Source organism: Eupeodes corollae, chromosome 1 (assembly GCF_945859685.1).
Source record: "Eupeodes corollae chromosome 1, idEupCoro1.1, whole genome shotgun sequence".
Lineage (NCBI taxonomy): Eukaryota > Metazoa > Arthropoda > Insecta > Diptera > Syrphidae > Eupeodes > Eupeodes corollae.
Genome location: NC_079147.1, coordinates 275,921,211 through 275,948,118, shown reverse-complemented (window position 1 = coordinate 275,948,118; position 26,908 = coordinate 275,921,211). Strand labels below are relative to the sequence as shown.

General features: G+C 31.0%; 1 protein-coding gene across 1 annotated transcript in view; it reads left to right on the top strand.

Annotated features, from left to right (window-relative positions):
- LOC129950606 (probable serine/threonine-protein kinase tsuA) overlaps nt 1-26,908 on the top strand; it is a 73,465-nt gene that overhangs the window by 6,940 nt on the left and 39,617 nt on the right. Inside the window, exons 2-3 of the mRNA XM_056062540.1 lie at nt 17,434-17,479; nt 25,929-26,055. Of these exons, the coding sequence (XP_055918515.1) occupies nt 17,434-17,479; nt 25,929-26,055 (173 nt within the window). The remainder of the gene's footprint in view (nt 1-17,433; nt 17,480-25,928; nt 26,056-26,908) is intronic.

Sequence of the window (26,908 nt, the reverse complement as noted above, 5' to 3'; positions counted from 1 at the left end):
AATTTTTAGCGTTTTCGAACTTAAGGGGTGGATGTGCCGTGTCATTTCGAAAAAAAATAAAATGAGCACCATCACGACCGCACACACAAACTCTTAACAGTTTTAATGAGTATAATATTTTGTTGTTTTTATTTTTGTTTAACATTTCGTGAATAAACATTTATTTGATAAGATTTATCTTTTGGAGCAGCAACCTGTCTACAATTTAATATACATTTGTATATAGATACTTATATCATATTATTAATAATAATTAAATTGATATTCGTGAACCGAGTGCAAATTATTGTCTAAGAGTACGACTTCAATAAAAAAAAATATCTATCAACCTACCTGCTGCTGGCGTCAGGGACAAGATCACTTAGTTTGCCATAGTTGTTATATATTGTTGTATATCTATTTGCTTTAGTGGCGCTGCTGCTTCAGATACAATATTTGAATTAGTTTGGAATTTGTGAAGTATTCAATTTGGAAAAATATAATTAAAACACGTGCTTTATTTATTGGTTGATACGTCAAGAGAAAAATATTTTTCAAGTGACCAATAACTTACCTACATACAAATTTGTAGCGCGTCAGAAATAGACAATAACTACAAAAGACTACAGAAATATTTAACTCTAAAAATTGTAGATAGTAAAGAAAGAAAAAAAAACCTTTGATCGAACAATAATAATAATTTTTGATTAGATACTTTTGATTAGCAAATAAATTCATTATAGAACAATTTGTATTCTAATATTTAGTATTTTTTCGATATAAATTCGATACAAAGAACATTAGGAAACATTTCTCAACATTTTTGTTGTTGTTAAATAGGTAATATTTGTTTTTGTTTCTAATCAAGCACGTGAAAATAAAAACCTTTTTTTGATAAAAATACTCAAATTCGCACTGATTTCTTTTTTGAAAAAACATAAAAATAATAACAAAAATAACGTAGATCTAATGTTTGATAAAATTGGAATTGGAATTTTGACCTTACCACCCATCATGTACATCTATATAGATATTTTTATTAACTAGTTTTAACAAGATAAGGTTTGTTTTTGACAAAGAGTTATATTTAAATTTTTCATTGATTGAATTTAATTTTAAATAAGTGAGAAGAATTTATTTTAATAAAATATCTAAAGAAAGAACAATTTTGTGGAATGAAATTTATGTACTCCGATAGACGACTGAAGCTTATCGATTTTTTTAAATGTGATTTAATCTTCAAGGTTTAGAATTATCTAATATGGAGATAATAAAGTCAAGGAGTATCTTCTTTTAAGTATGTCTTCAATACAAATAGATAATATTTGAATTAAAACTGACTTGTCATTTTATTTGAGGTTCAAATTCCATTTTGGTGGAATATGTGAAATGAGTTAATACAAATCCTTTCAATTGACAAGCTCAATTGATCTAGCTGCTATACATGAATAAGCAATTAAGTTGAAAGTGTCGATATTCGGTAATCGGTATTGGCTAGTGAATTTTTCTAATAAAATTTGACGAAAATCGAATTATGAAATGCAACTAATAAAGAAAATGGTAAATTTGTTTTCGTTTCCACAATATTTACAGATTCAAATGCATTTGAATTACTATGGTTGACAAAAATGTGCAATTGGCCTTAGTTTGACTCCGATTCTAAAATCACATTTTCAAGTCATGTCTTTGTGATATCAAATTTCAAATATTTCATACAATTTTCGAAACTTCTGTAACGTTCCGCCTTCTTTGGGAAAGCTTAGGTACCAATTTTTGAAAGATATTTAACAGAAATAAAAATAATTTGAACTTAAAATTTTGAATCCGCGTCAAAAATTGACTCTAGAACGTCCTTCTTCAAAAAGAAAGTGAAAGAATCGAGTCTACTCTTATCGACATTCTTTTTTTGTATCCAAATCAGTTCGATAATAATTTTAACCTAAATGAATATCTTTAAAATAATGTTTTTAATTTTGAAAACAAAATTTTAATATTGTAGGTAATTTATACTCCTTTTATCTTTAATAGAAATATAAACAAGAGCAAAATGCTGTTAGAAACTACCTCTACTAATTATGACACATTCGATTATGAATTTGCTGATTTGTTTAAAGATTAAAAAAAGACCTCCAAGCTTGTGACTCTATTATTAAAGTATAATCAGTTTTATAGCTATTTGGTTATAAAACAAGTTATTGTATAAAATATTTAGATTGCTATAATATAAAAGAATAAGAAAATTGAAATTTGTAGCTGAGTTCAATGTTTGAAAATGAAATTAGGTCGCTAAAAGAGCCCTAAATATTTTCTTTTCAAGATGAAACAAGGAATTATAGGTTGAAATAAACATATTAAAACATTTTTAATAGGGCTTTCCTTGAGACGTAATCCGATCTCGTCCAATTAGAAAAATGGCATGCATCGTCTTAGGAATGTTTTCCTTTCTTTTGTAATAAATATCGTGGTGGATCGTAACGTGACTCAAACCACACCAAGACGAGACAAGTAGGTATTTTAAGAGCTCAAATGTTTTGCAAAAAATTAAGGTTTTTGTCATAAAACGTTAAAATGCAAACAATTTTTTTTGATTTTTAAATTACCTTAGAAAATAACTTATTTTCTAAAATAACATTTACATCATAACATGAGAATATCTCTAACTATCCCTACTGAGTACGAATTGTTCTAAATAAATAATTCTAAGTACACTCCGCTCCAACTAAATAAGCACAAATATATTCGAAAATGGTTTTTACATTTTTTCCAAACATTGATGGTTTTCGTGACATAAGTACTCCCTTAAGATGTTAGGGACAACATTACAAAAAAAATATCCAACTGAGAGCCTTTTTTCCCCATTTTTAAAGTTTTTCATACGTAAAGTATAAGTTTTTTATAGTGCACTGGATAGGTATGAGCGTTTTCAAGAACTGAATAGCTAAAATCAGCAATTTTAGTATCTTAAGTGAAATTCAACTTCTAATCTAAAATTTTAAGACCAATCGCTAAATCTAACATCCCCTAGCAATGTTTCAAAAGCTAAAATCGACATAATTAGACTCTAAGGTCTAATCAGACTTTCAGCAGCTGATACAATTGGCTGAAGTCCTAATGACTTTTATTCTCACTTAAAAAACCTTTTATTTTCACGATTCGAGAAAATAAAATGGTGTTACGGGTGAATCACAAACACGCTTCAGCTTCACCTGACGTTTACGAGTTCAGCCATAGAAATTTAATGTATGCTATCACAATGGAGCTTCTACCTCACGTTTCGTTTCACAATCTTAAGGAAAAGAACGTAATGTGACTCCAAACGGAAGCTCTAGTTCAATTAACTGAACATTTGTAAAAAAGTCAACAAACAAAATATTTGCTCGTTGGAGGGATGAAATAATAGAAATGTCATTCAATGCAACTACGAAGTTGGCCCACCGTAACGCAGACGAAGCCAAAGCTGAAGCGTCTTTGTGATTCAGCCATTAAGAGCTTAATTACCACTGTGAAACAGGTGGGAGAAGCAAAACTCCTCGGATCTAAACATTACTACATATATTTGAGGATGGTTAGTCTTAGTACACACAGTTAATTACGATAATTGCCAGTTTAAAGACAAAGAATCCTTAATTTCCGGAATTAAGTTAGCGTTTACCGAAATATAGTTGCACTATATCAAAAGGTTGTAGGATTCATACTGGAAATAATTTTCGAAACGATTAAAATTAAACGTGGAAGTACCAACTATCAAACTTCACAGAAACTTGGTTTATTCAAATTTGTGTACCTATTCAGTTCCCTCAAAAAAATATTCAATCTTTTGGGTTGGGTACGATCGTTTTAAAAATCTTGCATATAAAAATCACGCATTACGAAATCTCTTATATCAAAATCTTGTAAATACAAAATATAGCATAATGATAGCCAGCAACATTAAAATCTCGGAAACTAAAATTTCGAAATTATTTTTTTTAAAACTAGATTTTAATTATGTGATATCTAAAAATTCAAGAGTTTTAAAAGTGCGCCATTAAAAAATACGAGATTTTGTTACAAGAGATTTTAGTTTGCGGTCAATCGTACCGTTCCCCAATTTTTATCTAGTAGAAAGATTTGTAAGTGGGCCAAAGAAAAACTATTGATTGATTTTGGATGATTTTTTGCAAATTCTTTTGTTCTTAAAATCTTAAGGAAGTAGAAGCACCAACAGATGGAACTGCACCCATCAATATTTTGAGAAAATGTTAAAAGTATTTTAAAAAATTTGTGTTCATATTTACTTGAAGCGGAGTGTACTGCACATGTCAGCTTTATTTTTTCCCAAATATGTAACGAACATGCAGTAAAATTATGCAGTCAAGTGTATCCTTGAAAAAAAAAACTTTTAAAAAGCAAATATTTATTTAGTTTGTGTTTTAAAAAGGACATCCAAATATATATGAAAACAAAGGACATAATGAAAACCTGGGCATATTGCCAAAACTTCAATCCATAAAACGAAGGTATAAAAAAGTGCACAAGTTCCAAATCAGAGCTGATAAAATGTTCTCTCTATAGAAACATATGTCATCTTAGAATACAGATGATATGTGATGATTTTTTTTATTAAAAGACAAAAAATTCAAAGCACATCTTTGTGTGCTCTAAAAGGGGCTACAAATCAAGCCTATATGAATATTTTCGTATTCCTTACGTAATTTTACATAAATTGTGTTTGTTGTCTAGTTTGCCGCTGCCACTATAATATATATGTATATACTAACTTTTATATGTCATGTCGATGTCACCACCGTATAGAATTTCGGAGCGTGCCAAATGTATAAAGTCGAAAAGAAAATCAATTGGTATTCGCCTTAGGTATAAAATACAAATAAATACATTAATATAAATAAATATATCAGTATATCATCTGGAATAACCTTATCACAAATATTATATCTATATATAGGGCTATAACACCTGCATTAAAACAAAATTAAAAACATTCCAATCAATTGCACCATTTAATTTATAGTTGGCCAAGTCAAAGATATACAAAGCTGCATACCCTACCTAAAAGTAAAGATAAGTAATTGTTGGCGCGTCACAATTATGATTGCGCTGTCCTCTTTTACGTTGTTGTTTCAAACAATAATAAAAATTAAATTGCAGAACAAAATTAATAAAAAAAAGTATGCAGTATGACTGTTTATTTTATTTTTGTTAAAATACAGACTATATAAAAAATATATAAAAATAGAAAGAATTTTAATCGTCTTTCTACAAACTGCTTATCATTTTTAATATCCATCAAAAATACATTGATAGTAAAAGTATTTCTTAAAATAAATATTTAAACACATTCACCTTAAAAAGGAAAAATACAACCTAACAACAACAACAATATGGCACCTGGAGGAATGTCACAAATATTTTCAAAAAAGTAATTTGTTGGATTAAAAAAGAATTTGTTTTCTTTTTAATTGATCTAAACATTTTGATTAATTAGTTGAATTAAAATATTTTGACATTGGCTTTTTAACAACAAAAATTATCACTTTTAAAGTATTACAAATTTTATATAAATAGAAATTTTTCTTACCGTATATCAAATTAATCGGAATGGAATTCGATGTCTTCTTATTTTTGTTAAAATTATGTTGATTTTTGTTGTTTTTTGATTGTTCTTACACAGAATATGAATCATTTTTATAATGATATTTGATTAAGTAGATGAGGTTCTATTCACGATTTTTTTTCGAAGAATACAGCTGATTATAGATAATTCATGTTTTATTGAAGTTTATTTTTAAAAATGGTTACAAATTTTGCTGTTCCAATTTAAAAATGTAGTCATTTTTCAATAAATAAAACAATTTTCAGATACAATCATTTCGTTTCTTATCAAAAGAAGAATCTTTGAATTTATTCATATTGCAAATTTCAAATGAAACATCACTTTAACCTGCTTCGAAATCTTGTTCAAAATAATTAATTATCCAATGAAATTCATTATTTAATGTACTCAATATAATATGTCACAAATAACATCCGTTTGAAAATTAAAATTAATGTTTTCCATTAAATATAAACAATTAAATAATAAAACAAGCACTTAACAAAAAAAAACACAAATTCAAACAAAATGATAAATCAAAAACCAGAATTTCATGATAATTATTATTTTTGCATATCGGATTTAAAGGAGTTGACATTACGTATAAATTGATAAACATCACATTCGTATATAAAATTGAATGACAAAACAAAAACTATAGCGAGAAGTAAAATAATTTAATAATTTTTATAAATTTATGATCTAATCGATAAACAGATAAAATCAATAAAAATTCAATAATACAAAATTCAGAAAAAAAAAACACATGTATCCTTTTGTTATGTTAAAGAATTATTTATAAGAATCTAAAGTATAATATAGCTGTTAATATGGTTTATGTATTATTTAAGCAAATAATTTAAATACCTGGATAATATACTAATAAAGATTTTTGCTATTCAGTGAATTTAAAATATTTATTGTTATCGTTAAGTTATTTTTTCGATTTTTTTAATAGGTAGCTAGGTAGGTATCGCTTTTAGAATTTATTATAAATTTGACACCTTGAATTCATTATTGTTTAATTAAGTTTTTTAAACAAAAATATGCGAGGTAACTTTTAACATTTATGTCTACATCTTTTATTTGTTGTCTACGTTTAAAGCGGACGGGATATGTCATGATTTAAAAAAAAAGTTGTTTCTTTTTAACGACTTAATGAATTTCTATCAAAATGTAGAAATTTTATTATTTTTTTTATCTTAAGGTTTTAAATTTTTGAAAAATAAATTCTTCACGAGTATCATTATTGTTGTAATTTTATGACTAAGGGCGGAGCAGAGGGGGGGCGGGGTTGGCCACGCACTTAACATAAAGACGAATTTTTGACCACAGCTTAAAAGTGTTCTTTAATATTCTCCAAAATTAAACTGAAAACATTTTAATAACATAATGTGTATCCTTTTGGGTTTTTCACTCCAAAACCAAAACCGGGTTTTCGGCAAAAAGTTTTCGAAAACCCGAAAATCGTTCACATTGAACATTTACACGTTTTCATTTGACATTTAAATTTGTTTAATACCGGCTGTCAAATTTTGTATTGATGACAAAATTTTTGAGTAAAAAGTTTTGTTCTTCTCGAATTTATTTGTGAAAATGAAATTAATTCTAACCAGTTCAAATTGATTTTAACGTAACATTAGCTCGTCTAGAAAAAGAGTTTTAACTGATGTTCTGGGGACGGGCTCACGACATGAACCAACAAGAACTACAAGCTCACTTGGCTGCAGCTATCTTCTAAGTTCACTTCAACCGGTCCAAATAATTCACTAATTCACAAGCTAATTATCTAGAAAATATAAATAACAACAAACAAAATTGTTACAATGAAAATTCATTTTATTTAAAACATTTTCTTCTCTTTTCACAACAAATTCAACCCAAAACACTGAGCTTATGACTACTGCTTCCGTTGGCCAAAAGTGCCTTCAGAATCGTCATATATTGTGGCCTTCCGAGCAACTTTTGGCAGGGTTGTAAAGATTTTGAACGGTTTCGTGTAGGTCCTTAGGCCGGAGCAGAAAAGGTCAATTCCTAGTTCCAGATTTGTACCAAAATCACACTCATCCAGAGCGATCACTAAAGCTGTTATGATGGGCTGCAATTTTTTCAAGACTATCTCTTTGGTTCCTTCCTTTGAGGACTCGCCTGGCTTGTCTAAAGTAATGCGGATCTTCTTGATGTTGGCATCGCCGTTCACTGAGCTATGAGCAAGTCTTCCTCGTCCTTGGGGTCGTCACGCCAGTAGCCATAGTGAATTCCAGTTCCTCACTTAACAAAGAGCGTTTGAAACTTTGGAGGATAATAATAGAACCGCCAGTGCCGGAAACAGTCACCGGGTCCCCAAAGTTTCCTTTTTTTTGTTTTTTTTCCATATTCTAGAAATAAAATACAAAATGCAATAATTCTTATTTTGTTAGGAAATTGTATAAATAATATTACTTACCACGACCACCAAATTTATTTCAAAATTAAATATGTATATATGTTTTGACAGCAGCTATCAGCTGTGTTGTTTACATTAATTTGAGCGCTGAATGTTTCGAAAAGTTTGTTTGTTTAGTTCAACTTTGAATTGCTACTAGTTTTCGAGAGGTTTCCAATAAAACTTGTGGTTTACCAAAAATGTATAGGAAAACTTGTGTTTTCAATGTAGGTTTTCGGCCAAAACCGATAATTTTGCGAAAAACTGGTTTTGAACTTCGTGTGAAAAGCCTATTATCTAAAAAATACAAGGACCAATTTAGTTGTAAGATTATTTAAGAATACTGTTTTCCAACAGTTTCCAGTTCTAGCCATTTAATTCCGACGACTCCCTAAATTCTCAAGATTTCAACAGTTTTCTAAATACGACATATTTAAAAGGGATTTTTGGTGCATTTCACGCAGAAACTTTAGAAATTGTGTTGAAACAACGTAGATTTTTCCCAAAAATATTATATTCTACTCTTTTTGGCATTGCTAAAAATTCGAAGAATGCTACAATAACTCAGAAAATTAAAAAGATTGCCAGACAAATGTGATCTTTCTTTGTAGGAGAATAAAACAGAAACTGTAATAAAGAATTTCCTGTCTTTTTTAGTTTTCGTACTGTTTTCGTACTCTATTCTTGGCAGGCGATTTATATTATAGTTATAAGTGTCTGCTTCTAAAAAATTATTGTTTTGCTTGAGCCTTTTGAAAGTATTTTGATCTTAAAGGAGTCCATTAAACTTAAAAATTGTAGAGAGAAAAATGTTAAACTTAAAAAAATGAGTGCATAAAAGTAAGTACATAATTATTCTTAAAATCAGTTAATTTGGGACGAAACTTTAGTGTGGAACTCACAAATAATACGATGTAGAACCTCTTTTTCACTTCAGCTCTCGAGTAATTCAAATGTTTTATATTAAATTGATAGATATAAAAGGTTCATTATGTTTTTTCAATTAGTTTAACGAAAGTGTCACTTTTGTCATTTGAAATTCGTGTTTAAATCTCACTTTTAGAGTATTCAAAGCAAAATCGCTTCAAAAAGTAGATCTTCTATTAAGGGCTTCTTCCAAAGAACCTGGAGTTTTGCTCTTTTTCTTATGAAAATAATTGTAAGCATTATTAAATCGAAATTCTAAATTGTATGATAACAAAGGTTTTAGTTGTTTTCGACAGTAAACCGCTTTTTGGTGAATGTCGTTAAGTTGTTAACAAATACAATTTTTACATATACAATTTAACAGTATAGACTTTATAGTTCACAAATAAAAATTTAAGGGAGGCCATATCAATTTACACATTAGAACATGTTTTGAATTCAAGGGAATTTCTACGAAAATATAAAAAAGGGGGGGTTCATGACCCCTACTGGAACACGCCTTTCTTTATAAATCCACCATAAAAAACGTTAACAGCTCTTAATTTGCTCCTAAAACATTTTTGAATTACTAGTTTTCCTAAAAGAGTGATTTCTTAAATAAGCAGTTTGAATTCGACATAAAAACTGTAGGTTTCCGACATTATGATTAAGAGTTTGAAAAATATTTTCTGTATATAGTTATAATTCATTGAAAATATGTTTTCTAAATCAATATCTCTGCTGGTTCCTGAGACGTGAAAATATAAAAAACGTGTTTTTGACAATATCTACAACATAAAATACCTCACTTCAGAAATAAGTTTTCTCCGTTTACTAATAAAACAAAATTGTGAAACCTTTTTTTTTTTCTTGCGTAAAAGTGTTGAAGAACACCGCCATATGGTGTTATAGGCTAATAGCTACTTAATCACATTATTATTATGCTTCATCCATTTTTCAATAAACAATTAATGTTTGGCCCAAATTTTTCAAACTATGTTTTTATCCTAGGTATTTATTCATCTGGATTATGCCTTTGACAAACTTAAGATACAATATATTATTGACTTTAATTCTGTTTCTTTTGGTCTTAAAAGCAAAACAATAAAAATAGTGCAATCTGTTCAATAAAAAATATCTAAGTTTGGCAAACAAAACGATATCTATCAGTTCATACAATACTTGTATACTACCAATGTTATGAATATGGTATATAATAATTTAAAAGTTTGCTGCGATTAATTAAACATTAAACCTGAGACACACATTTCCGTGCAAGCCTATAAACACTTGAAGACAGCTTGTTTGTCTACACCATGTCTGCACAAATGTATCTTTTCAATACAAATTTAGACACGCAACATTATACTGGTACTTACCTCAACATTTATACGAATTAGTTGGGTGTGTCGTTTTTAATCTTATTCAGGTCACGTATTAACAACGATATTATATCTAAGCTTCATGTTTAGAGGTCTATTTACAGTCATTATTTATTGTGTTAAACTTGGCATTAACCCATAATTTTGTTGTAATATTGGTAATAATATGCATGTACAATTGTAAATTTTGTTTTTGATCGACTGCCAAAAAAAGTTAAGACATTTTATTAGTTTGTTGCTTAAAATGTATAAGATCAATGATCAGAAGGTTACAAATCATGCTCGATATTATATCGATCAGTGAACTTGTAACAAACTGCTGAAAAATACGTGTTGCAGGGTTATGACTTATGATCTTTTAAAAATTCAGAAATAAGGAACGAGATTAAAGCTAAACATCGAACTTGCAAAATTAATGAGAAGTGAAACTTATAAAAGTCTTATAGAAAATACCTTGAAAGGAAATCTAATGATCTGTACTCGTAAAACCTGCAATTCGAGCCCATGTGGTAACACCTAAAACCTTAATGCATCAGACACCTTAAACTTTCCATAAAAGTTATATTGGTCCCAAAAAACACATGACAGCGCATTACCTTGTCCAAAAGCTTAGATATGGCAATCTTTACATTGTCTACATTGGGAAGACGGAATTGTTGGCTTTCGTAGTCTATATTGAATGGAATATCCTGTCTGGCAGGGGAATTCGGTTCGTCGTCTCCGTTATACAGTCTGCAGTGCTGGTCTTTCAATATCCTCAGCATTGACTGCGGTTTCATTATGATGTTTCCACTTTCTCGTCTTTTCAGCCTTCGGTTCGAGTTTTATGTACTTGTCAATTTCGTTTCACCCGCATATAAAACTTTGAAACTTCATTTCAGCTTTTGAACCTCTAAATATCTTCGACCGAGTCTTTTGATATTCATTCTTTTTCCATTTGAGAAGTTGATGTGGCTCTTCCCTCTTCTGCTCTTTTTCCTGGTTTGTTGTTGATGGCTGCTTGAAACCCAGCACGTCAGTAGCGGCTTCGCTGATTTCATTTTAGCAATGTTTCCACTGATTCTCGATACATTAAGTTAGCGGCAGAGAACTTCGAAAGAGGTTATGTGTGACTCGGTCGGAGGCGATCTTTAGCGATTGTAGCCGCATCTCCCTATTTTTCCTTGGATCGCGAAACCCGAAGTGCTACCTTGGCTACAAAGATGTAATGGTCCGAGTCGATGTTAGCTTCTCGAAAAGTTCGGACATCCATGATGGTGGAAGTATGCATAGCGTCCACAGCAATATGGTCAATCTGATTGACGGTAGATTGTTTTGTAGAACTCGAAGTTCCTTTGTGGATGTTGAGGTGTGGAAAACGAAAATCTGATCAAAAAACAGTTCAAACTAATTTAAGCAAATTATTGGACCTATATACAAAAATCGAAAGACCTAAATTCGCGTGACCTTAAGCTTACGATAACTTATTTTACTGCATTATTATTATAAAATTTTGAAGAGCCATTCACGTACAAAATCCTTTGAAAAACTTTCTTGTAGTCAGCTGTATACAGTCTATTGATTTATGTGTTTAAAAAGTTAACTTCTTTTCGGTCTTAACAAAAACATCTGATGTGTAAAAAACGTGACTTCAAAAATCAAACTTCCTTAAAAAAAATATACAACATTCCTTTCATTATTTGACACTTTTCAATATAGACTTTTATATATAGATCTTATAAAGTTAGAGGATAGGGGAACTATCAGAAAGACCACATGTGTCTCATTTCCAACCCTTTTCTTAATGTGTAATCTCATATTTTTCCGGCATCACTTTTTACTGTTTATTTTGACGAAAAAAAAAGAAGGATATCACGTGACAATTTTTGCACCCCATATCCTGAAAAAGAATGTGTTGTTGTTGTTGTTGATGTTGTTGTATCCTAAATTTTACTCAATAACATACTTAAAATGTGTTACTAATCCCATATATCACACAATTGAAGTCTTATTATATTGAGTCTTACAATAAAGCTCCTTCAAAATCAACTTAACTCAAGTGTAACGTTGTAGTCGTTGTCCTCGTCGTCGTCCTTGTTGTTGTTGGTATTGTTATATTGTTATTATGGTTTATGCGTTGAATACATATTTGCTGAAAAATAATATTAGGTTTTGTCGAAAATGTTCGACGTTATCAAATATTGACACCATGGAAGTTATAAAAATACAAGAATGCATTAGCAATCCTTTATATGACACTTTTGTTGTTGTTGTACGTCTTTGTATCCTTATCCTTGGTACACATATTTTCTACCCCCCTGTCTACGATATTTATCATCAGTAAGCAGTCCTGATTAACTTCCGAATTTTTTTTAGTTAGGATTATTTTCCTTCTTTTCTTTGTTGTATGGAATTCTTGAAATTGCTTTATTTAACTAACACAAATATAAGAAAATAAGAAAATATAGAATAAAAAGGAAGAAAAAGGAACAATCCGAATGGAAGGATAGAAGGAATGAAAAAGAAATAAAAAACAACCGGAAACTGTGTATAGAGCACAATGATTTTGCATATTCAGCAGGTACAATTTACAGTACACATGAAACGTAAATTATGCAGACACAATATTTGAATGTCCTTTTCTGTTTTGAACCATTCCTTTTCTGTTATAGAACTTGATGATGCCGATGGTTATTGTATTCAACATGGTTGCTGATATTTGGCAGACTGAATGGAAACGCACTTCTTTTTTGAACTGGTATTCTATAAAAGTATATCAAGGAAATAAAAAGAGATAAATAAAGGAGAAGACATCGCATATGGAGAATGACAATTGAAATTTTTGGAACGACTGTAATTTGGTTGCTTTACAAAGAAAAAAAAACACCCTTTGTATAGGAAGTTGATTTATTGTATTTATGAAAAATTGAAAAACTTGTCCTAGTTATGTTTAGAAAAAAATGTTCGTCAATTTCTAAAGGTTTAATGCTTTTGGCACAAAAATTTATTATATATGGAAACATTTTGGTTAAAATGTACAGAATTCTTTGTATGTTTAACTTGTAACCTCTAACGTACGTCTTAAAACTTCAATCAAGTAGGAATTTTGAAACTTTTCTTAATAAGTTTTATATTGCAAGTATCGAATCTTTTAATGTAGCTTTCGAACACATCTTGACACATATTGGGCGGTATCTCAGACTAACTTGACGAATGTTAGTTTTTAAGCGCTCAAGTGTTAAAGTCTTATCTGCAAAACATGGTCTTTCGCTCGAGTTGTATGGCTTGTGGCATCGTCTTGTTAAAACCACATATTTTCAAAGTTGTTTTCTTTAATATCAGGTAAAAAAGTCGGTTATTATATGACCATAGGGCTTCAAATTGACAGTGACAGTCGTTCCATCGTAGTTTTCGAAAAAGTAAGGTCCAATGACACATTCGGACCAAAGAGCGCACCAAACAGTGACTTTTTGTGGATCTAATGGCCTCTTTTCAATCACTTGAGAATTCTCAGAACCCAAATAAGACAATTTTGCTGAAGAAATTTTTTTTCGAAAAATCGCTGCCCAAATTGCGGTCTATTCAAAATTAAGCTTCTTATTGGGAAACACTATAGAATTTTAAAATAAAAGACGTATTTTGACGAAAGTATTACACAAGATCAGCTCTTAAACTCTAAACTCTAAACATTTCTTCTTTTAAATTCACTTCAAAATTATTATTTCCTTCCATCAAAAGGATGATATTTTGATCAACTAAAACATAAATTTTCCTTTAAAATATGTGTCACCCACCATTTTATCAAACCTTTTTCTAGTTTTTATTTTGTCAACCCATAAATTAATTCAGCTTATCATATTTTAAAACCAAATCCTTTCTATTTTTATCCCTGGAATTGGATATAATGTAGAAAATTTGATAATGGTATTTATTTCAATTAAAAAATAATAATGGGGGTTAAAAGTAGAGGTTTGATGTCGTTAACCCAAAGGTTAGAGCATCTAAATTGGGGTTAATTGAATGAATTCAGTCAATGTCAGATCTTAAAGTGTTTTTTTTTTTGTTTTGGTTTAAAAATGAAATGAAGAAAAATGCCTTCAGAAATTAAGAATGAAAACAGAGTTGTGAGTCATTATTTTTGTTTTTAAACAATGGATGGTGAATCATTGTGTAAGAATTTTTGGAATTCGAAATATTTGAACGTTAGATGTAGGTGAGAAAGTGTGAATTTGGGGAAATAAGAAAATGTATTTTATCTTTTCACATTTCACAAGTAAAAACTAACCCAATACTTAAAATAGAACAGTTGATACCCACTTCAAAAACACAATGAAATTGTTAGAAATCACCAAATCAGAGTCACTCAAGAACACAGAGTGCGAGAGGGTAAAACGGAGTTGTCCAAAGTATTCCACATTTTCGAAGTGCGGTTTAAGAAAGAATATCTTAACTTGATAATACGCCCGAAAATGAGCTCAAAAATTCTTCCAGGAATGCTGGAAGTGCGAGCATAACGATTGAATTGCAACTGTCGAATTTAACAGAACACAGTTTGAAAAATTATCGATAAAACAACGATAGGCATGAAACATTACAGCAGTGTTCAAGGAATAAAAATGTTTCGGTTATAGTTCTATCGCCTAACATTTGAAAAGCACATTTTTTTAATTCTAACCAAAAGATTTTAACTTGTTTTTGGGGCCCCTATCCAGAGATATGCGAGTTAACTTCAAACTTTGGCCGAATGAGGGCTTGATCGTCAGCGAAACAGTTTATTGAATAAGAAGTGGCAGGCAAGAGATCGTTAATAAATATCAGCAAGAGAGTCGGAGACAAAAAGGAGCCCTGGGGTACACCAGCGTTTATTTAGTGTATTTCAGACTTGAAACCATCCAATACAATTTTTGTATTGAACTGTTAGAAAGATAGTTTCTAATCCAACAAAGAAGAGGTTCATCAATACCAAAGGCACGCATTTTCGATAAGAGAACACTTTCAAGTTATCAAGTTCTAAAATCTTACTTTCTCCAAAACAATGTAAGGATTTCTTCCACTGTTTGGTGAGATGAACCATGAGATCACAAATGATCAATACTATAGGTTATTGGCTTTAATTCTTGATGATATTTCTTAAGCTAAAAATTGATCCGCGTTTCCATTACTTTGGAAAGACAGGACGTGAGTACAATTGGACAAGAGGATAGAGGGCGAGGAGGATTTGCCTTTTTTAGGAACAGGCTGGGTAAATGCTGCTTTCCATCCGCACGGAAAGATCGGTAGAATAGGAAAGAAGAACACCCCTTCAAAATAATATCGAGGATAATATCCGAGCCAGAGGATTTTTGTATGTCAAGATCTTTCAGTACTCTTAAAACTTCACGATTGCGAAAGAAGATTGGTTTATGCTCCTAAGAACAGGAGGACTAACAGCAAACTGTGCTGCAAGCAAATTATGTTTATCGATCGAGGTTCATTGTGAACGATCTTTGGTGCTTCGTACGTTTTATAAAAATGACCAGACATTTTTAATACATTGGGACATTGTAGTATTTTTTGATGTAACTTCTGGTCGTGCAAAAACTTCATTCGTAGAATATGACCGTTTCAGGTCTTTCTAGCTTGTTTGTACTTATTCCAGTTTTCCTCAGTAGTTTACTGCTCAAATCAAACCATCCATAAGTTCTCTTTGGAATTGATAGATTATACCCTATTCAGAATTTAATTTGTAACTACGTCCGCGCTGGAATCAAATTTTCTATGGAGAAAGCATACTGACCAGTTAAAGTTCCTAAAGAATTAAATAAATAAAAAATTGGGTGGCGTTTGTTTGAGAACTAAGGCCTAGTGACTGACAACTCTCAACCATTCCTGTGTGCGAGTACTGTTGTCAGGGATGGAAGGGACCTACAGTTTTAAGCCGAATCCGAACGGCAAATTCGAGAAAGCACTTTTCTTGACAAAAACTACTGTTGGAGAATTTGCCAATTCCTCGCAAGAGGCAGTACCCGTGAAAAAAAAAACTTTAGGTGGCATAGGCAAGGATCGAACCTAAGACTTCTCGCATGACTTCCTGAAGAATTAGTTGGCTTTTTAATATTTCCCAACGATTTTCATTCGTTTTATCAAAATGAACCATCTTATTGGAAACACTGTTTTTAATACAAAGATGCCGAGTTACAAATTTCAGTGAATCTATAAATCTTACGGTAATAGTTTAAGTCTTGTTTAATTTACCTTGAAACACTCAATAAATTCTCCCTCATAATAACCCGTAAACTTCTCCCTTCACTAAATTGAATTGTACCTTTGTTTTAAAATTCACCCTTTTACAATTCCTGGAACATAAATATCTTAATTAAATTATAAGCACACCCGTCATCCTTAATTATGCCTAAATAATGAATAAATAAAAGAAAACATCTTCCATTAAAATCACATCTATCAACTTGGTCAAAAAAAAGGTTTTAAATCAAAAAAAGAAGAACTCATAAATTAAGCTCTTTAAAGTACGGTCCCCATCATAAACATACATTAAGGTAGGTACACAATTTAGAACGAAAAATAAATTTAAAAAAAAAGAAATACCTACACATCATTTGTCAAAAGACTTAAGACTCCAAAAGTGTGACTGAAGAATGAGCATTTTCGTGTGCTTGAATACCTTTTTGGCACATTTCAAGATTCAAAAGACCCCAACATTCAACACCACACGCATCACAAAGAACACAAAAATTAAAAACACCAACAACAAAACGAAAAAAAAAAGATGTGATAATGACGGAGCGACAGTAATCATCATCGCGTCGCACCATCAAAGCTTCTTAAAAGAACGTCACGCTCCGTATAGCTTATGTAAGGTAGGTAGGTAGGTATGTAAACCCGCTTATAGCACGGAGGGGCATTTCAATTATATTTCAATGTAGGGTCATTAATTTGGGATTCCCTTTAAGCAAAAATTCTTTATATTTATTTTTATTTTTTGTTTTAGAAACATGAGCGGGGACATTATTTAGGTCCATAAATTTGTGTGGGAAGGGGACTCTGTAAGTGGGGACCTATCTTATCTTTTATCTTAATCATAGATTATCTTAATTTTGTTCTTCTTCTTTGTTTTATTTTTATTAATGAACATTTAATTTAATGATAATTTTTATTTTGTGTCTTTCTAGGTTACCACAGTTTATGTCCAATGCCAAGATTATTTTTCTACTGATGGTGAGTGTGAATTAATTTATATATTTTTGCATTCCCTGTTCTTTTATATTCCACATCATTTAATCCCCTTTTCAAACCCTCGAATTGGTCTGTGAATCACCTGCCGCATCCAGCCGGATATACCAACCTTTAAAACTTTACCTATACCTTCCTCTGCTCGTATCTTTTTGTGTATAGTGGGGTGTGGTGTGTGGTGTGGTATGGTGGTATAGTGGTTGCTCTTGCTGGCGCTTTTTACATTAAAACCCATACCACACTTAAATGGTTTTGAATTTAATTAAAATTACATACTAATTGCACATTTTTAATTTAAGATACGGTGCCTGTTCAGTTTTTTTCTAGGTAGTTTTTTCAGGTTGTTGGTTTTTACATTGAAGCCGGATTGTGTTGAGGTTGGGCGAGATATCAGATTTCGGAGAGAGATTATACCTGGTGCGCTGTTTTTTTGTATTTTACTTTTACACCTGTGGAGGGTGTCTTTTTGTTGCTGTAGAATTTAATCCTTTATGACATTGATATGCACTCTCACGCGTGATATAATTCTATATGGATATTGGATCATTTAATTTGACTTGAATTGGCCCAGCCAGATGAGACGACAACGGACGCTGACGGACGAACGGCGACGAATAACATAACAAACATAGGCTTAAGGGGGGAGGGGGCAGGTATGATGCCGGACATGTGTATCGTGTCAGATTATTTTGTCATTTTTGAAGGTTTAAGGTTTTGATATTATTATTAGTGGTAGAAATTGTGGCTTCCTGTGAGTATCACAAAGTCCTTTAAAAAGGATTTAATTTGTATATCAAGTTCCTGGAAATCAATGGAAAGATGAGAGATATTCAAATTGAAATCATACAAACTAACGGAAATAAAGTGAGACGCGAGACTTCTAACTTGGAGAAGCGGAATATCTATTCTATATCACAATCTTTCTGATGGGTTTTCCAATAAGGGGTTTCATTTTGACATTGAACAAAATATTTATGGGTTTGATATGTAAGTCGGAGGTGATATGCATGTTGTTAGCTAAGCGCAGCAGTCTTGTATGGGTTTGTATGGTGATAAGCAAGACAAAAGAGAGGAGCCTGTCTGGCGACTCTTGGATTATTATAAATAGGAATCTTTTCTAGAAGAAATGGTAAATCTATGGTATCTGCTAAAACTGGTGTAGAAAGTGAATACCCACGACTTCACGGCGTTTTGAAGGATTTGTAGATTAATAAGTTTTAAACGATCTTCATAACGCATTCGAAATAGATTATTACCCCAAGAAAGACTGTGAGGTGTAGATCGAAAAAATCTGCGTTGTATATTGATTCAATTATTTGAGAGTAGGAGTTCTGATGAGAAGACCATACTGGACTAACGTATTCAAGTAGAGGTCTAACAAAGGTGGTGTATAGAAATTTAGTGACATGGGGGTTTGAGCATTCTTAAGGAACCCAAGGTTCAAAAAATAACCTGAGTGTCGAAAATAACTCCAAGGTACGAATGGAACAGACAGAATGAATGGTATCATTGATTGTGCAGATTCAGATTGGTGTTTAACTACCAAATCTTTGTCGCAAAAAGTCTGAAATGAGTTAAGATCATTTTGGAGTAAGACAGAATCTGATGAGTAGAAATAACCTTTGGAATATCCAAGTCATCAGTGGGAATGGAAACAGTTAGATTATTAATGACATTAATAACGTCATTGATAGTTAGCACAAATAACAAGGGACCAAAGTGGATCTCTTGAGGGACTCCTGAGTTAGCATAAATGGGATCGGAGATTGAGAATCTGAAAACAATTCTATATCAGTGGTTCTCAAGGTACGATCTGAGCCATGAAATACAAAATTTTAGGAATTCAAGTGCTTTTTGTTAACGATAACTAATTTGGTAGCTGATTTAAACAAACGTTTTACGAAAGTCTGTAGTGATAACGTCCATTTAATTCCCATTCTGTAATTCGTTTAGAGTTTTGAACATAAATTCAGTAAGATAGGTTGCAGTTAATCAACCTTTTAAGAAGCCACGTTGTGGTAAAAAAAAATTGGTCTACAATAGGGAGAGAGTCGTAAACAATGCTTTCCTTTTTTATGAACAAAAATATAAAAGAATCTTCCCATAGCTTTTAAAAGGGAAAGCCGAAAATGTAGTGAAAGAAATATGAATAGAGGGAGGTAGCACACTTTAAGCGTTAAAGTAGACTTAATTCATCATCACTTATTTCGATTTGGGTAAGGGAGGTGCATAAGGTACCCTTAAAGCAATCAAACACGCTATAGTCATTCTCTTTAAAATGATTACTGTAAGGTAGGCTAAAGAATGAGGCAAAGATATTTTTAATAGTTTTAACGTTGGAATATATCACATCTTGTAATTTTCTTATCAAAAGGAAGCCATCAGATTTACGTTTAATGTTTATAAATTGGTAGAAGTGCCTGGGATCTGTAATAGGGCTTTCTTGCATTTTTTTTTCAATGTATTCTCTAGATTTAAGAAGTCATTGAGCTTCCTAAAATTAACAAATAAAATCCATACTAACCAAATGCTAGTGACATTGTTGGTGATCAACAGAATAATAAGTTTTATGTAAAATACCTTATTAAATTTCTCCTTCAGTGTAATATTAAGGCACTTACGACCCCATTTTAGTAATAACTTTGTTTTCATTGGCCAAGTGTCAAAAGATGACTGCTCCAAAAGCTACAGTTGTCCAAAGAGCAGGGTTATCAAAATGTAATCTCTTATTGAAAAATCCTTTTATATTCAATTTAAATCTTTTTACTTATATCCAATGCTTTGTAATTTCTTAATAAATATGTAGTATCAATATTTCTAATGCAATCATATAATTCAAATGAATTCAAACAAACTTCTATCCTTCAAAACAACAATCCAGATACCGTTATAAAGACATAAAAATACAAACATGTGTAAAATAAAAAAGATATAAATCTTGTTAATGTTCACAACATATATCAAACATCATAATAAAAAATATTCTAATGACCCGGAAAACAAATCTTCAAAACCCGGAAAACCTCACTTAATACAAAAAAATATTTCAGGTGTGTTGTTCAAAATCAATAGCATACATTTGTGTGACTATGATCCAATCCGCATAATAATCTTATCCTATAACCAATCGTTTGAACTCAAATTAATTTTTCAAATATAAATTTGCATAAAACTTGCATCAAGAAAACAATTGACCTCCATTATTTTTTCACGGCAATTTAGTACCAGAGAAGTATGTATATTCAAAACTTTACGAACGACACGTTATGGAAGTGGTGTTTGAAGATGGCGGGTATTTGGAAGGCGGACGATTTCATCTCCAGACAACGATCGCATCGTACGTCGCTCGTTCATCGTGGTCGTTGTCTTGAAACTACAAATCAATACTATACAACGGCGGCGGCGGCGGCGGCAGGCCCCCGACAAAACAATTTAACATGATGATAGACTAAGTCTATCAATCAAATTAATCAAAAGGTAGATAACCTTCTCACTCACCGATGCTGATGGAGAAATGAAAAAAAAACCAAACTAATCAAACAGACAAAACATAATCTCATCAAGTTTTAAGTCATAAAAGATCATAACCTGCAAAACATGAATTAACTTAAACTTCAATTAGACACTGATTAATTGCTGAATGAATCACTTCTTTTAAAGACTTAACTTAACTATGATGATGAGTGGGAAGTGTTCTTAAAATCCGCCGTTCGTCAGTTGGAATTTTAAATGATGAGGTATTAAAGAATATATGAGTACCAACTGTGAATTCGAAGGATACTGACCTTATTTAGAAATTCCGAACATCAGAAGAGGCAGCGTTATTTACCCCTTTTTTTTGTATTGTTTAGCGCCCTCGTTTTGAATGTTAGAAATGTGTGGGGCTAATTTGAGAATGAGCTATAAATTTAAGCTGAAATTGGATACCTCTGAGAGGGAATGTCTTTTGGTTTTCTTTTTTATTTCGGGAAAGCTTCTTTCAATGTTATACAAAGAACTTATTGTGCAAGGGTTAGCACCCTTCTGTCAAGTGGTAATCCAATCAGACATAGACTCAAGACTGAGAAATATAACGTTGAAGTCCATCACTACATGCATTTTAACCACAAAGAACGTCGTCGTCGCTCGTCATTGTTTTCAACCCTTCTTTGGTTTTTATTTACTAAAGTTTTGGGGAACAAACTTTATGCTTTGTTTGCACTTAAAAATCTAGTATTAGCCTGGTTGACCAATCGATGGGAATGCTTTAGCGGTGATTTTAAAAAAGCTTTTCGTTTTTTATTTCTTTGAATTTAAATTGAAACAAATTTAACATTCTCGTATAATAGAAATGTTCTTCTATTGTATTCTAATTCCTGAGTAACAGGGCCACCAAGCCTTTTTCGACGACAAATGTAGTTTGAACTTTTTCTTCTTGGACAAAGCTATTTAAAAAATTGTTTTCATACAAAAATAGATGTCAACTAAAGTAATCTTTAAGAAGTTCAATAGGTTTACATTGGAATCAAAAAAAATTAAACATTTGTTTATTCTTCTAGTGACCCTAAAAACTGCTTTGAAAGAAGCACATACAATTTTAATTAGGTACCCACAACAGAGGAAATAATTGGATTTGGTCATAATTCATACAAAGCCTTTAAAAACTTTACAACCTATGCTGTGAGGATGAAGAATGAAGTGTATGTGTTTTGATGCCAATTACGAAAAGGTCTGAAAATACTTAAGAATTTAAATATTGAACTCTTAAGTATTGAGTACGAGAACGCAATCTTTTTTGAATGTAATCTTAACGATTCGAATTCAATTTATGCAATCACTAGAACTTAACGAATACAAACTAAGCACATGCTCTGAGTACTTGCTCTATTTTGTTTACCGTGTTAAACTTACAAGTATTTATTTTTCTCTTGCAATGACTTTCAACTTTTTATTCCCTAAATATTGTCAACTTATTTTTATACACAAATAAGGTACTAAAGCTTAGTCATAGACAAGAGTATCACAATTTTTGTTGGAATTCCATTATTAACGATTAGCCAACTAATATTTATTTTATTCTACAAAAATTAAGATAGTTATTGATTTATCAGTAATATAGAAGAAAATGACTTGTCATAAACAAAGTTAAACATTAATGATGATTTTGATAAGAAAATTATCATCTATCTAAGCGTGGATTATGATTTATTTTTAAGATTTCATTTTAATTCAATTAAAATACTTAAAAATTGGATAAGTGGTTATATGACGTACATTGAGTTCCTTTATAACAAAAATAATTAAATTAAAGTAGAACAAAGTTTTGAGTATTGAACAATTCAGAAAAATTTATAATTGAAATATTTATTAAAGGAAAATACATTTTTTAATTAAAATAACCATAACAATAAATAGGAATGCGATTGTACATTTGCGTCACCTATTTTTTAATCATTTAATATAATAAAGAAAAATAATTGAATAAAATAGAATAAAACCCAAACCCAAAACAGATATTCATTCCTTAAAAAACTGCTTAATCATAATTAGTTTGACAAATTTTAACCGAAGAGATATTAAATTTCTATTATTTTTTGAAAGCTTAAATCTTGAATGGAGAATTCTTAGAGAAGTAAAACGATTCAGTAAACATTGAAAATCGAAAACTAAACTATTTGTATTGCCAACCTAGAGTTAAATAAATTCTTAACATTCTTCATAATTTATGTCATATCTATTTTAAAAAAAATCAAAAAATTCAGTTAATAAAAACAATCTGTTTGTGTTATTTCTTTATTTTTATAGGAAATATACCAAAAACAAAAATTATTAACACTCCAATAGTTTACAAAAATTTCAAACAAAAAATATTTTTGGTTTTTCCAAAATTTCAAAAAGAAAGAACAATAAAGAAAAGTATAAAAATATGTTCTAAATGTTGTTAGCAATAGGTATTTAAAAACAAAAGTTACCTATTGTTGTCAATTGCGATACTTTGTATGAATATTTATTTTTGTTTCCAATAAATAATAGAATCATAATTATATCATTGAATTTACCTATTTTTTCGTTGACGTACTCGTATTTCGAATGAATTGTAACAGATTCAATTTTAAGGGGATTGTTAAAATTGTTTATTTTATATAGATAGGATTTTATACAAAACTTAACTTTGGTTTATTTTATGAATAATGTCATAGTCCGTAAATTTAAATTGAACTTCTCGTAACTGATATAATTAAAGTCTTGAATCGATGGAGAAGCATTAGAATATACATTTCAGAAATAACACGATCGTTCAAAACTAAAGAACTGTGTATCGTTCGATTTTTAGTAATGGCGTAGTTTTTAGGAGTGAAATATCAAAAGTTTTAAACTTCAAAATGACAGCTCATTTTATAAAACCATTCATTTACAATCCAGCTTGTATAAATCCTATAAATTCAATAATTGTTTAATTTTTTATACTGGCCAACTGTTTGAGAAGCTTCGCCGCTTTATTTGCTTGAGAGTTTTAAACTTTACAAAAATGAAATCAAACCTTTTTTTAAAATTAGTGTTTAATTAATTAAATTGGGTAAGACATACAAATTATTCAGGTGTTAAAATAAACATTAAGAGGTTTTTTTTTGAAGAACCATTCTTAGTACAGTAGATGACTTAGTTGTTTCATAATACGGAAATAGATATAAGCTGAATATAGATGTAACCGAAATAAGTTCAGGCAAGCCAGGAATTCCTGTAATGCCCACATTCGACGGACAAAATTTGTACAAGACCAATACTTATTGTGAAAAACATAGGAAATCTTCCTATTCCTGAGTTTCTACGCTCGTTATCAATGACATTCCACTTGTCAGCTCTTTAGAGAAAGGTAATCTTTTTGCTAGGCAGATCGCTGCCAATTCAACGCTACCAGCATGTAATATGACTTGAGCGCGTTAGTGGTTCTATGGGAGCAATCACTCTTACTTCTAAGAGATCTCAATACACATAAATATGGATGTTATTACCGCTATTGTTCTGGAGAGATGTTCTTTGACGCTGACAAAATCACTGCGTAAGCTTTTTCATCTGTTTTCCTCAGGCATCGTTCCGAGTAGATGGAAAATGGCATTTGTCCATTTCATCTTCAAAAAGGTAAATCCCTCTCCCCCTCTTATTATTTACGCATTGCACTTGCGTCCCTTCTTTCTAAGGTGGTGGAAAAGCTGATTAATTATCAGCTCAAGAAATATATCGACGACAATAGGTTCCCTGGTGATCATATTTCATCTCACCGAACAGACAATTATTTCACTTGATATTTGAATGAAAATGAATTAATTACTTACTCGCTTAATATTTAAAATGTATTTGATGGAGATTAGCATCAAGCTATCTTATGGAAAACGCGTACCTTCAGCTTTCATGAATTGCTTCTTTACTGGATTAGTAATAACCTTAAAAATCATTCAATTCAAGTAGTATTAGATGAGTTCAAGTCTGAAAACCACAAAATAAATGCTGGCGTGCCTCAGGGCTCTGTTCTATCTCCAACACTCTTTTTCATTTTTATTAATGATCTCCTGTCTCCAACTTCTAATCCAATACTTTGTTTCGCTGACGAAGGTGCTCTTAGTTTTTATTATTCGTTTTTATACTCCCTTCCCTCTTCTATTTTGTAGAACTGACAAGGCAAAATATTATAGTTCATTAAATTCCGACCTAAAAAGCATTGTTCAATGGGGAATGCTGTTTTGTATCGTTAAAGCTAGATATACCTCTTCAAAATCCATTGATGTCACTTGCATCAATAAGACTGAACATCTCGATATTCTGGGTTTATGTGTCACCAGTTACTTATTTAAGAACGATCACATGTTTGGGTTTTCTAAGGCAATGCAAGACTTCTTGCATTCCCTTTTGATCTGGCTGTTATTAACAGGACTTATATACATTCGTCCAAAGCTTGAGTATAACTTTCATCCTGAGCTGGTGCTTACTTAAACCTCTTAGAAAGTATTGAACGTAGAGCATTAAAATTGATTGGTGATAATATCATCGTAAGTTCGTTACCGTAGCTTGAAAATCGTCGTAAATATTCTTGTCATTTTAACGGTTTATGCTCTATAGTCTAGAGAAATAGCAAGTTGCATTCTACCCCTTAAACAGTGCAACCATAATACTCGGTCTTCTAGAAATACTCATCAGTATACCCTCGAGCATAACTTTGGGCGTTTTGTCAAGTGCAGAAACTCGTTCTTTAGCCGTACTACGCGAATGTGGAATACCTTACCACTCTAAAATTAGTTCTGATCCGAATTTCTTAATTTTTGTACAGTTTTGAATTAAATTAATCTATAAAATGTTTAATTGTATCCATACTTTGAAATATAAAAATAAATTTTACATTCTATTATTAATCTGTTCTTACATTTTTAAGTTAATTTATTTGTATTTGTTGTTGTTTCAGGTGATGTTTGCCAGTGCACTATGTTCAACAGAAGACGTTGTGATAATGTTAAAAAGCGCCAATCACAACAAAGCCCTCCACATAACACGTGGAGGCAAAGTTACAGCAGCCGATATATCAATAGCACGTAAGTAGTGTACTTTTATTTATAACTTATTTTGTTTTATTTACATGCATGGAAAAAGCTAAAAGAATGAGCAATAAAAAATAAATAAATTTTATCCAAAATATTCGAGTACCACCACAACATTCTCCTCATTAAATCAGACACTTTTCTTCGATGCGCTTATTTTTGTTTATCTTCGAAAATATATACGAAGCTAGTTACTAAATTACAATTTTTATAAATTTCTTATAAGCCTCTTGAATTAAATTGTATGCATAGTAAGCATATGCACAGGTTCGGCTGTCTTAAAAGTTAGGTCAGCAGTCTTGTCTGCATTTTCAACTGGAAACTGACTGTAAACTAAATTATTATTCATTTCAACCTACGCAATTTAGGTTAATTCACTTGTCGATGATAACTAAGAGTTTATGTATCTCTTCTTAGTTTTATTTTATATAATTTTTATCGTTTTTTGAAGTTTCGTCTTCAAAGGTCTGTCGACTTGAGACCGACTACAGCACCGCTTATGGCACATTTTTAATAGAAAACAAATAAATTCCACATCTTTAAATAAATACCAAAAATTTCGAAATGCACTTTTTATGCTTAGAAAACATACAAACGTTATGAACATACATATATTCAAATTTTGTGTCTGGGTCGGGGTCTGGAGAATGTTTGGGGTCTTCTGGCTTTTATGATCTGCATTGGGTTATAGTTTGTTGGCGCCATGTCATTTTATTAAACAAAAAATATAAAAAATGTAGACTTTTGATTTCATAAATTAAGTAATTAATTTATTTGTTTTTTGGTGTACTAATGTTATGGTAGGAAAACAAAGACGTATGAATTAATGAAGATAACAAATAGGCGA